This window comes from Lontra canadensis, unplaced genomic scaffold, assembly GCF_010015895.1.
Source record: "Lontra canadensis isolate GAN:19392208 unplaced genomic scaffold, GSC_riverotter_1.0 scaffold3, whole genome shotgun sequence".
NCBI classification, from domain to species: Eukaryota; Metazoa; Chordata; class Mammalia; order Carnivora; family Mustelidae; genus Lontra; species Lontra canadensis.
The window spans coordinates 26,354,787-26,368,489 of record NW_022630997.1 but is presented as its reverse complement, the minus strand read 5'-3'; the positions used below and the strand labels follow the sequence as shown (position 1 = coordinate 26,368,489).

Here is a 13,703-nt window from a genome sequence, read left to right as displayed (position 1 = left end):
TTTTCAACTTTCTGGCAAGACTCACCACCAAATCTTCTAACCCTTTCTTCTCTAACACTCAGACACTTTTGTTGGATCTAGTTAACCTTTTCTCTTTATTTTCTGTATCTTTTATTTCACTTTTTTTCTGATATTTATTCTCTGTGAGTTGAGGCTGGACAGTAGAGAGATTATCTAGACTGTGGAGATGGGGAAACTGAAACACACAGCTGTTAAATGACTAAATAAAGAGAAACAGGAGCTATCTTACTCATCCATGTCCTCCACGTAGCCAGATCTGTGAAACGTACACAAGCAGTGCAGAGCTGGTACGGACGGCCACGCAGAAGACAGCATTATTCTAAACACCTAAAACCATACTCCTAAAACCTTCCTCACTAATAAAGGAAGCCACCTATGAATAATAACCAAATGTTTCCTTTTTGTTTCGAACAAAACTTCTGAAGGACAGTCACAAAACAAAAAAGACACTTAGAGCCAACAACAGGTAGGCAGCAGTCGTCATTTTTCATAGGATTTATAGGAAGCCTCTCCGGAGGGGCCTACAGAACCAGAATGATGACTACGCTTTTCACCGCAGTGTAGTAAAAATCAGCGGAAAACTCTTAAATACTCCGGAAAGGGACTGATACCATCTTATCTTTAGCATATCATGCAGCAGTAACTGTAACAAAATGATGACGATAGCTAATACTCATGAGCATTTACTAAGTGCCAAGTACATATTTCCTCATTTAATCCTGCATGGAACTCCCCTATGACGTACGAACTATCCAGACACGGGAGGGAACTGAGGCACAGAGAGGTGACGTGAACCAGTCCGGAGCCCCAAGGCTCCAGTCTAGCTCTTCCACACGAGAAGCCATGATTATGGACACGGGAGAGGCTTCCTTTCCTTCTCTGAGAGGCGGTTTTGTCGTTTAAGGAGCACAGAGCTGCCCTACCATTCTGAAGTCCTTTTCGAACTTGAACGCCCCGCCTCCTGTGGCGCAGAGAGTAGTGTGAAGGCTGGAGAAGTTCTTCTCACTGCCCATCTGGATGAACCTATGCATTGCACAGCTGGGGAAACGGATGAAATGCAGGTTCCCTTTGCGCCCACACATGGTCAGATTTTTCAGTTCTAGGTGGACGTCTCGGATCCCTGTCTTCCCGTAAGCCGTGTTAGAGGTCAGATACTTCCGGATGCTCTTCAGGTTCTCCACCTCCTCCTGTTCCTCTTCGGCTGTAATATCCTTTGGCTCAAAGTAGACCAATTTAACCAGTGTTCCACCGATATCCATGCCGAACCAGGGGAATGCTAGAGGACAGAAGGAGAGTACTGTTGAATTCTGTGCATTTAACAAGATGCTCAATTTCTGCATATCCGATCACGAAATGCAATGGAGTCACATCTGGTATGTGCATTGAACATCCAATGCCCCTACCATCAACTCTATGTGCCTAGAAGAAGAAACAGGCAAGGAGGGAGACATTCACCATTTACATGGCGCCCATGATTGTGCCCATTCTCTGTTCAGAGTCTGCCTCTGAGCCTGAGACAAAAAAACAGGACGAGGCCCCTAGGCCCGTTTCAATTCCCAGGGCTTCTCAGGGCTCGAGTGCCTTCCCAAGCTGAGTACAATTCCAATTCTTAAAGATCTAGATCTGCATACACCATGGTTCCCAAATGCTAATGATTTTATCAGTATCTCAGCCAAAGAAACAGTGATCTGTTCCAACACCGAGGGAAAAACTGGCTGTGCTAGGTGTACCATGGGGTGTGCTGGTCTCTAAGCCACTTGGTGCACTCTTAGGGCACTTTTCAATGACAACTGTTACAGCATTCAATTTTTGCCTCCACAAGCTCATTCTGCAAGACATGAGTCCACTACTTTAACCTAAAGAAGAGGCAGGAAGGAGGAAGTGAGTGGGTTACGAGAGATGATGACCCTACGGCGGCATAACTCTAAAGAGAACAGCTTCTGTCATAGCTCATTTCTTTCTTCATGAAGCAGAGACACTCTCTTCGCCTCAAAATGGCCTGCTAAGGAGTCCTCCACTCAGCTGTGGGCTAGAAATCACCTTTAGCATCCCGATTCTCATCTCTACCACTTGTTCTGATTTAATTCAGGGCTGCAACCTGGGCATGAGTATTTTCTGAAAGTTCCCTCGTGGTTCCATTCTGCAGGCTTGGGAACTATTAAACCAGAAGAAACATGGCCTCTGACAGGCAAGACCAGCAATAAGCACGGCGCCCGATCAAGTCTGCAACACGAAGGTATTCCCTTGGGGACGACGGTGTGCGCATGTGTGTTTGTGTGTGTGTGCGTGCGTGTACATTACATGTATATATATACAAATATATGTAGCAAATCTGCTCGAGATGCTTATCTATAACAGAATTAATTTCCATCATAATAATTTTTTTGTTATTAAAAGAACAGGCTGAGCTCCCTGAACCCCGACTTCATTTAGAGGCGACCTAGAAAGTTAATACTGTGCTGTCAGATGCTCTGCGATGAACACAGAGCAAACCCAAATGAGACTGCAAAATCTGGGGTCTCTCTTTTCATTTCCCTCAGCAGACACCATGGACTAAATGTGAAACTGGAATATTAAAGCTGAGTTTAAAGATATAGGGAGCTCAAATGACTTCTTTCAGGAGTTTATTTTATTCAGCCCTGGAGAACATCCATCCGAGCCCTAGTCAAGTTGTGTATTGTCCAACACAGAGAATATGGCCAGGAACATGAGGGAGACTTCCAGCAGTTCTTTTTTCTTAGCTCTCTTCATCAGTCAGTTGGGGAGGGTGGGGGGAGAGGTACATAGTAAGAAGCCATCCCTGTACATGCAGTGTTTCTCTCCAGTGCTTCCCTGCGGTCATCTGAGCTGTAATCCAAGCCAGCAGCTCCACCCTTGGAAGCAGTAACTCTTAACAAGTGTAGCAAACTAAAATCCTAAACTCCCCAAAAGATTAAGAGCAGCAGATTTTATGGACAAGACCAAGGTCACCAATGTCCTACTGTAATTGCGGAAGTTTTCGAAGCAAATCCCACAGTGCAGGTTGGGAAGCTTGCTTGTCCTAGCAGGAAATAATAGAAAACTGGAAGCAGTTCACACCTACCAGTCAGTTCAACTCACAGATGACATTTCTTGGTCCCTTCTCTAAAACTCACGGTCAGCATGGCCCACAGTGTAGCTAGAAGGTCAAACCTAAAATCAGGATTCACAACTGCTTCCAATAAATAGCAGTCTGTAACCAGCTCACTGTCACTCCCTCCACCTCTCTGGGTCTCAAGTCCCTTACTGTGAAAGAAATGAATTGCAGCAGAATGGTCTCCAGTTCTCTCCCTACTCTAAACTTCCTATGGATTCTTTCAGAAATATATATATATGATTTATATATGTATATGTATATAAATCACAACCACTCCCAATCATGTAGGCTGGCCAGAACCCCAGTTTTAAGCTCCACTGAAATACTTTATTGGCATGTCAACAGGTGCCTGGGCTATGCAATCAGTGTTGCAGGTATAATCCATTCTTACCATACTAAGAAAGACACCTACTACTGGACAGGATAGGGGAAATTTCTGGAATATTGTTAGGCTAATCATTTGGAAGAACTCTAGCAGCACCTATTAAAATCAAAAGTACACATACATTTCTAACCCAGCTAATCCCTCTCCTGGACCATACTTAAAAAGCACTAGTGGGGCACCTGGGTGGCTCAGTGGGTTAAAGCCTCTGTCTTTGGCTCAGGTCATGGTCTCAGGGTCCTGGGATTGAGCCCCACGTCGGGCTCTCTGCTTATCAGGGAGCCTGCTTCCCGCCCCCCCCCAATGCCTGATGCTTTGCCTGCTTGTGATCTCTGTCTGTCAAGCAAATAGATGAAATCTTAAAAAAATAAATAAATAAATAAATAAAATTATTTAAAAAAAAAAAAAAGCACTAGTATTTGAGGATAAGTATAAGAATGTTCATTGCATATGACCCAGCAATTGCACTACTGGTATTTATCCAAAGGATACAAACACAGTGATTCAAATGACCACATGCACCCCAATGTTTATAACAGCAATTTCATGACAGCCAAAGTATGGAATGAGCCCACATGTCCATCAACAGATGAATGGAACTACAGGGTATTAAGGTAAGCAAAATCAGTCAGTCAGAGAAAGACAAATACCAGGATCTCACTCATACGTGGAACTTAAGAAACGAAACAGATGAATGTAGGGGAAGGGAAGGAAAAATAAAATAAGACAAAAACAGAGAGGGAGGCAAACCACAAGAGACTCTTAATTCTAGGAAACAAACTGAGGGCTGCTGGAAGGGTGGTGGGTGGGGGGATGGGATAACCGGATGACGGGCATTAAGGAGGGCACTTGATGTAATGAGCACCGGGTGTTATAGGCAACTGATGGATCACTAAATTCTACCCCTGGAACTAATAATACACCATATGTTAACTAAACTGATTTTAAATAAAAAAAGGGTGGGGGGAGAATGTTCATTGCAGTACCCTTTACAGTGGCCAAATTTAAAAAAGAACAAAACAGGGGCACCTGTGCTCGCTTCGGCAGCACATATACTAAAACCGGTGCACCTGGCTGGCTTAGTCAGAAGAGCATGTGACTCTTGATTCATGAGTTCCAGCCCTACACTCGGGGTAGAGATTACTTACGTGAATAAAAACTTCAAAAAGAAAAAAAAAAATAAAAACAAAAACCTGAAAACAAAGTGCATGCCCTGTAACAGGAAAACTGTTCAACAAAGTTTATTATTTCCAAACCACGGAATATTGGGCAGCTGTTGAAAAGAATGAATGAGATCTAGACCAGCTGCCGGCTATCCCTAAGCTTCTGTTAAGGAGAGAAGTAAAAGATGCCCAGAAGTACAAATCATTTATTTACCCTGTGTGGTTTGGGGGGAGGGGGAGGACGGGTGGAAGGCAGGAAAATAGGTGGAAGGGAGACCCCTATATTTAAGATGATAGGAGCCTGCTGAAAGAGAAGGCTATCCCTCCAGGCTGTTAATATCTTTAGCAGGGGGGCAGGATGGGCAGGCTGTATGGGTGGAGGCTAGAGATTGGGGAGGGGAAGGGATGAAGAAAATTCTACACTCAGGTCATTCAGCACCAGCAGAAGTAAAAAAAAAAAAAAGAAGAAAGAAGAAAAGTTCAGTGACAATGGAAAACAGGAGACGTCCCAGCACAGAGTAGACAGAACAAGCTGTGTGAAACCCTGGAAATAATCTAATTCTGTAGTCAAAACCCAGTCTTCATTCAGCCACAGCCGTCACCAGCCCTTGGAAATGAAGAGTCCCTTCATGGCTTTTTATTTGGTTGGCTATTGGTAAGTACAAGCAACTGCAAAGAGGTCTCACTTTTAAAAACGTGACAGGGGACACCTAAACATTTCATAAGTTATTTAGAATCCTGCGGTCTTTCCTGCTTCCCCTCCTGCTCATTTCAAAGCTTTTGTTGGCAACCCAACAAAACAGTGGGAAAACGTGTAGAGTTCTGAAAAATCAATTATATTAGCAGTTTTGCTTAAGGTAAAAGGGAATAAAGATCAGAACACTACATTAGTTTAAATTGCAATAGAAACGGCTTTCACTTACCTGTGTTCACTTCTTACCTTCATGAAAAAAAAATGCTCTTGTATTCCTATTTCAATGCTTTTATAGAAACGGTCAGATTTCTGAATGCACAGTTTTATTCATCTCCCTGATATTAAGGGCTACCTAAATCTTATACTTCCCAACCATAAGCCCTGGATGGAGATAAAAGACAAGGGGAAGGAAGAACATCCCAGTGCAGCTATCATCCATGACTCATGTGTTCTTTAATCCGGAATATCCAAATGCTTTGATAAATTAAGCTGAACCACTGATAAGAGTCTGTTCTGTGTTTGGAGGGAGTGATGCTGGTTCTAGATACAGAATGTCTGCATTCACCCTCTACTCCTCCCACCAGATGTCATTTTTTAAGAATTTCTAGAATATTCATCAAAGATGTTCAGCAGAAGACACAGCTTAAAGGGTACAAGAAGACATTCACAACTGATTTACTCATTCTAGATGGTTCCTACCATAGTGAGTTGTGCATAAACGAGAAGTCAACATTCATCAAACAAGGTGCTACAGATAAGCAGTGGACTTCAGGTCCACCTTCCCTCAGCATATTATAAAGAATCATCATAATAGTAAAGAATAAAGGAACTATTTCTCAAAGAAATTCTTGCATGGGTGCACCGGGAAACATACACAAAGATGTTCACTGCAGCAATTTTTAGCAATGAAAAGCTGATAACACTGTAGACATCCATCAGTATGTAAATGAAATGTAATATATGATGGAATACTATATAGCTATGAGAAGCAACTAGATTAGTATGAGTCAAGACAGAGCCCAAAAACAATGCTGAAGGAACACTGCTTTAATGGTGAGCCCATGACATATAGATCGTCACTCCCAGGCCAACGTTTAACTAGAGGCATGAGACCCTCCAGCGCTTTCCCACAGTAACAGGAAGCATTCCACATGTTGGCTGATCTGTCAGCTTAGGTCCTGGAGTGAAGACAGAGCGGGTCTTCAATGCACCTACAGCATAAGCATGAAATGAACCTTTGTTCTTTAAACCACCAGACTTGGGTATCGCCTGTTACTGCAATGGACCCTGACTTGACTGCTACTTGAAATGGAGTGACTTCAACAGCAACAAAAAAGTTCAGCCAGCAGGGAGGGAGGAAATGGATTTTGGAGGCTGGCAAAACATTTGATAAAACCATCATGTATGAAAACTTGAAAGGCAGATAATATACCTGAAGAATTAGTAGATATTGTGGAAGAGATTGAAAGTCAAATGTTAACAGCATATGTTGGCTACTATCAGCTGCATTTTACTTTTTAAAATTTTATTTATTTATTTTTGTAAAAGTAGGCTCCACACTTGCCTTGGGGCTTGAACTCACAATCCTGAGATCAAGGGCTGCGTGAGCTACTGACCGAGTCATCCAGGCACCCCTGTTGGCTGCATTTTTAAAAGGTGCGCCCAGAAACAAGCTGAGGGTTGCTGGAGGTGATGAAGGTCCAGGGGGGTGGGGTAACTAGGTGATGGGCATTAAGGCGGGCATGTGATGTAATGAGCACTGGGTGTTACATACAACTGATGAATCACTGAACTCTACCTCTGAAATTAACAATACATGCTATGTTAATTAATTGAATTTAAGTTAAAAAAATTAAAAAGGAATTTACCATTAAAAAAAAAAGTGCACCCAGAAAGTACTGGCTGGTTTACAAACAAAAAGAGGGAATAGGGTTCGTCAAGTTAGAGTTGGAGGGTTGGAAAAAGCAGCTGCTTCTCTTCCCCAACAGATAAACAATGAAACCCAGAAATGAGAAAGGCTCTGCGTAAGAGAGGACAATTAGCACTTAGCTGAGGGGTGAGGTTCAAAGGAAGAGAATAGGCTCTCACACTCTTAACACTGTGAGAGGGTTACAACATCTACAAGCAAAGATGCAGTTAAGATCATGGGTTCTTGGGGCACCTGCGTGGCTCAGTGGGTTAAAGCCTCTGCCTTCCGCCCGCCCCGGTCATGATCCCAGTGTCCTGGGATACAGCCCCGCATTGGGGCTCTCTGCTCAGCGGGGAGCCTGTTTCCTCCTCTCTCTCTGCCTGCCTCTCTGCCTGCTTGTGATCTCTGTCTGTCAAATAAATAAATAAAATCTTTAAAAAAAAAAAAAAGATCATGGGTTCTTAGTTAATTCTTTCAATTAGAATGCCTCAGGGGAAAAGAGACCAGAGGTGTGGCTTCCCACCAAAGGCTGACAGGTTCAAAGTACCATCAATTAAATCAATAAAGAAATGCTGGAAGCAAAACTACAAAGGCATCCAGGGAACGTAAGTATGCCAAGGACTGAGGGCTTGGCATATGGAAATAAACTAGAGTTAAATAGATAGGAAACTTACTTCCTTTTTTTTTTTAAAGATTTTATTTTATTTATTTGACAGAGAGAGATCACAGTAGACAGAGGCAGGCAGAGAGAGAGAGAGAGAGAGAGAGGGGGAAGCAGGCTCCCCACTGAGCAGAGAGCCCGATGCGGGACTCGATCCCAGGATCCTGAGATCATGACCTGAGCCGAAGGCAGCGGCTTAACCCACTGAGCCACCCAGGTGTCCCAAACTTACTTCCTTTTGAAAAGAGTTTTATTGCCAGAGAACGCCCGAGCCCCCAAACCTCTAAAGTCAGCTGAGAAAGCGGCTCAGCTCCCACAAAGGGCATATTCTTCAGTCTTGCCTTAGTTGTGATCCAGGAAGTTATTGGAAAAAGCTGAGGCTTGAAGAGACCAATGGATTGGGGAGCTGCTTTCCGAGAGAACAATCAAGACCCAAAGGGATATCCTCTACCTACAAGTCAGGGAGCCCAGATGGATTTCAGAACTGCTTCAGCATTTCTGCTACAGAGGACAGATATCCAGAGTTGAAGTCAAAAACACTTTGTATCACCCCCCACCCAATTTGGATCCCCTTGCCCATCATCTGGATGTCATGACTGGGGGAGGCTTCGGGGCTGTCTACTTTGGGATGGGAATGCCTGTATTTCTCCTGCAAGGCAATTATCTGGTAATCCGAAGAGTAAATTGTGGTGGTCAATAGTGCTGCTGCCCAAATATTTCTGCTTCTCTTCCCGCCAGGCCCATGGGGTCAGACTGCAGCTCCTGGCCATTTTATAATTGAGCTGGGCAACGTGCCTACTCTAGTGAGTTGGGCTTGGGTGTGTGTGTGTTACTTGCAGGCAAGAGCAAGTGGTGAGGCCCTTCAGAACGCCTTCCCTACGACCAGGACCAGTCAAGCCCGAGATAATGACTGTTGCCTCATCTGGGTCAGAGTGAGGATGAGCCAGAATGGAGCCCCCAGCCACCCCCTTGATTATAGTGTGAATGAGAAAGAAATCTTCATTGTTCTAAGGAACTGAGACTTGAGGGTTGTCACACATGATTCGTTTATGTCCTCCATCAAAATCTGGCTATTGGGCACCTGGGTGGGGCTCAGTCATTAAGCGTCTGCCTTTTGCTCAGGTGCTGGATCCCAGGGTTCTGGGACTGAGTTCCGCCTGGGGCTCCCTGCTCAACGGGAACCCTGTTTTTCTCTCCCTCTGCCTCTCCACCTCCCCCTACTCATTCTCGTCCTCTCTTTCTCTCTCAAAAATAAGTAAAATCTTTTTTTTTTTTTTTTTAGATTTTATTTTTTTATTTGACAGAGAGAGACACAGCGAGAGAGGGAACACAAGCAGGGGGAGTAGGAGAGGGAGAAGCAGGCTTCCCGCTGAGCAGGAAGCCGGATGCGGGGCTCGATCCCAGGACCCTGGGGTCATGACCTGAGCTGAAGACAGACACTTAATGACTGAGCCACCCAGGTGCCCCAAATAAGTAAAATCTTAAAGAACAAAAAAAATCTGGCTTATTTCCCTGGAACCCTCCCTCTCCTATAGAACCAGATCCAGGGACTGTCAGTCTCAATGATAAACATGTGGTTGCTGAGTGTCAATAAAAAGGTACGTAGGAAAAAAAAAGGTATGTAGGTCCCGTTGCATTTATTTCTGTCTAAAAATTTCTCCATGGGGCGCCTGGGTGGCTCAGTGGGTTAAGCCTCTGCCTTCGGCTCAGGTCATGACCTCAGGGTCCTGGGATCAAGCCCCGCATCGGGCTCTCTGCTTAGTGGGGAGCCTACTTCCCCCTCTCTCTCTGCCTGCCTCTCTGCCTACTTGTGATCTCTCTCTCTCTGTCAAATGAATAAATAAAATCTTTTAAAAAAATAAAAATAAAAATAAAAAAAATAAAAATTTCTCCAAACACAAACAGGATTGGCAATCTGGTAGTAATTTAAAACCTGTATTCCAAATCTGTATTCCAAATACTGTGGCAAAGATACTTAGAAGTGTTATTGGTAGTCGGTGGCTTTAAAACAAAGCCTGTTTCTTAAAGACCTTTTTGGAACACTGGAATAGTCTCTGAGAGGCACCCATGCTTCCCGCAGTAAATTTCAAGGGTTACACAGTGAACTCCAAATAGCATCAATGAGCAAAGACCAAACAAACAAACAAACAAAAAACCCCAACAAGCACAACGCAGAAAAAGTCTCCTACCAGTCAAAGGAACAATTTTAAGGGCCAAGGGAGCCTGACCTCCTCTTGAACAACAGGCCAGAGATTTAAGGTGTTCCCGGTGAGGCAAAGTTCACTAATCCACCAATATTTCTTTCTGTGTGGAAGGTTAGCAACTCTGGGCACATGTCTGACTCAGCAACCAGTCGCTGTCCCGCACAGTTTAATACATTTCTCTAGGTTCCACCAAGTTGGAATTTGGTGAACTAACTGTGAACAGGGAACGGTGTGACTGAATTTCTTTCCCCACTACTTGAGAATAGATTTTGAAAAACATTTTATTTATTTCTTTGAGAGACTGTGCAAGTGGAAGGGTTGGGGCGCATGAGAAGAGGGAAAAGCAGACTGTTTGGCATGGAGCCAAACTTAGGGCTCAATCTCAGGACCCTGAGCCGATATCAAGAGTCAGACACTTGATGGACTGAGCCACCCAGAAGCCCTACAAATAGATCTGTTGAGCTAACTAACGGGTAGAAAAGGTATTTGAGGTTTGGATAAGCAACGGGGGAAAATAGGACTTTTAAAGCACTGATATTTGGGGGGCCGTGGGTGGCTCAGTTGGTTAAGTCTGCGTTCAGCTCTGGTCATGATCCTGGGGTCCTGGGATCAAGTCCCAAGTTGGGCTCCTCACTGAGCAGGGAGCCTGCTTCTTCCTCTGCCCTTCCTCCTGCTCCTGCGTGCTCGCTCTCTCTCTCTCTCAAATAAATAAATAAAATCTTAAAAAACAAAAACAAAATAAAGCACTGATATTTTTATGCTACATGAATACTAATTATGTTCAAGTTGCCTAAGGACCTCTACATGTTAAAAAAAAAAACTTAGTTAACTTAGATTCGAGGGTGTTAACAGAACTGAATTTCTTAAAAAATTATTTCTCTGAGGCCAAGCTTTCTCTTCACCATGTCTAAATTTAGCTGGTAGTATAATGTAGTCTTTGCTAATATATTCACAGAAACATTTAACTTTAGGAGGTGAAAGGGACCTTAGGTCGAGTCCAACATCCTGTTTGCAGATAAGAAAATTATGGCTCAGAAAGATCAAGGATTATCCAAGGTCAGTCCCAGTAGTTTGGACCCATTTTCAGTTTCATGAGCCAGTAAGCTCCCCATTTTGCAAGACTTGTCTGAATTAGGCAGCTTGTCACCTGCAGTGACAGCACGCAGACAGACAGGATGGTCGTGGGCAAGCTCCTTCCTTGAGCCACTGACTAAGCCGTAAGTTGGAAGTGGGCTCACCGATCACCAAGGTTGTGTCCACTTCTCATATCCCATCATCCTCAACACACACACACACACACACACACACACACACACACACAGAGTCCTCCAAAACCATAGTTTTAACTGTGTAAAACATAAGAGCTAAAAACCTAACAGCTATTTAAGGACTTTGAAGAAAGTGGTAAATGTAAAATTTAATAAAAGGGTTTCGATAACACTGTAGAAGGAACCCATAATTATCGCACACAGAGCAATCGGCTAAACATGAAATATTCTGTGCGAAGAAACTTGAGTCATGCTCTCTTTCAAATGAATGCACATCAGGTTCCCTTCGTTTGAATTTTAGTCACATGGCAATCCCCAGTTGTCAAGGGGAAAAACACCTAAGCACTTACATAGCACTGGTGGGAATGGAAACACGGGCTTTTTGGAAATACCTATTAAAAAAGCTCCAGATTCTGCCTATATTCTTTAATATATCAGTTCCACTGTACCCTAAATAATAATTATGCATGTATTCAAAAATTTATCTTAAAAAGGTCACTGAACTTTCACTACTGAGAGAAAATTAATTATTGTCTAAACATACAGAATGGGTTAAATAAACTAAACGATTACCCATTAACACAAAGGAACAAAAGACCACCATTAAAATAATTTTGTGGGATGGCATTTAAAGATGTGAAAAGAATGTTCATTATATGTTGTCAGGTGAAAAGGGAAGGTGGTGCAGTGATACAGTGTACAAGATTACAATTTTGTATATAAATCAAATAGCAATTTGTGCACAGACAACAAGACTAGAAACTTCAGGTGGAAATGTTAACAGCTGTTATCTCTGGGTCATGGATTAGGGTAATTTTTTTCTCCTTCTGGCTTTTCTGACGATGTTTTTCAATTGCTTATAATAACTTAGTAATACATTTAATCTTAATAATCAAAGTCATTTTATTTATTTACTTATGGATAAAGGTTTTATTTCTTTATTTGAGAGAGAGAGCACGAGCAGGGGGCAGGGGGAGAAGGGTTGGGGGAAAGGGCAAGAAGCAGACTCTCCACTGAGCAAGGAGCTGGACACAGGGCTCATCCCAGGACCCTGAGATCATGACCTGAGCTGGTCAGACACCTAACTGACTGGGCCACCCAGATGCCCAATAATCAAGAGTTATTTTAGAATTCTGAATCAAAAACTTCACTATAATGATGCAAAAGAAAAAGAAATTATTTTCCTTTTGTTTCAGGGAGCTGATAGCAGATCTGTGGTCCTGCCCCCAGGAACCCATGTGCCTACATTCCCCTCATACAGCCTCACAGCCCTTTCCCTGCTCAGGACATACCCTCCCTGGATCAAGCCTCTTATTGAAATCCACTAGGCACAAGCTATCAGTGACCAGGAATACCAGGCCCCCAAGAACAAAGCTGTTTCATCAGTTAGACCCTTGACAGGTGGAAATTTAGGGTAGGAGGAGTCCTGATTTACCCGCCTGCATTACCATCAGGGCAAAACCTATAGGTTAAACCTGGCCACTGTAAACGCACTTGATGGCAGAGATATGTTTGCTGGAAAGGATCACCGTGGGAAAGGCCACATATCCCTGCGTGACAATAACCCTCCTGCCACTGGCATAGCCTCCAATTCCCATCAACTTTAGCTGATTTAAAAAAAAAAAAAATCCTGATCATATTCTCATATACGAGAGTGAAAAAGAGAATAGCGAGGATTCCTTTCAGAACGTGTGAGGCCAGCAGAAGCATCATCCCATCAACCACCAGAAGTAAGGCCCAGATTTCACCAACTCTGCTCTGCTACACACAACACACTCAGTGCCTAGGACCTGCCTCTTTTTTGGGCACTCATGAAAATATTATAATTTCTTTAAAAATCAGAAGAAAACATACAAATTTTCAAGGCAAAAAAAATGTTGTAATATGTCATATTAACACAATTGTCTTTATACCAAGAGTTAAAGACTGTTAACTTTGAATTTCATATGGAGGAAGGAGCACATGAAGACCAACTGCTCCTTGGGGAGGGGTTTGCGGGGGGTCCACGGAAGTTAGCCTCAGTTTACATTCTGCACCACATCCAGTCACAGGTTAGAACTGACAAGATGCCAGACCAGAGTCTGCTTTGCATCTGCAATTTGAACTGGGGAACTGGTTTGTTTACAATTTTATTTCCTTAAAGCAACTTCAATTCTAGTATTTAGTGCAACTAAATTTAAAGTCAAAATTTTAATGACATTTATTTTTTAAAAAGGACAGGCTATATTCAGCCACATGCTTTCTCAACTTTGCCTCATTATTAAAAACTGCCAAAGGCATGTGTTA

General features: G+C 43.1%; 1 protein-coding gene across 6 annotated transcripts in view; it reads right to left on the bottom strand.

The window, feature by feature from the left end:
* The window catches only part of PANK1 (pantothenate kinase 1), a 108,502-nt gene that overhangs the window by 21,927 nt on the left and 72,872 nt on the right, over nucleotides 1-13,703 (bottom strand). For all 6 annotated transcript variants that reach the window (XM_032836844.1, XM_032836852.1, XM_032836818.1 and 3 more), the window contains one exon: nucleotides 945-1,297. In XM_032836844.1, the coding sequence (XP_032692735.1) occupies nucleotides 945-1,280 (336 nt within the window). In that variant the 5' untranslated portion in view covers nucleotides 1,281-1,297. The remainder of the gene's footprint in view (nucleotides 1-944; nucleotides 1,298-13,703) is intronic.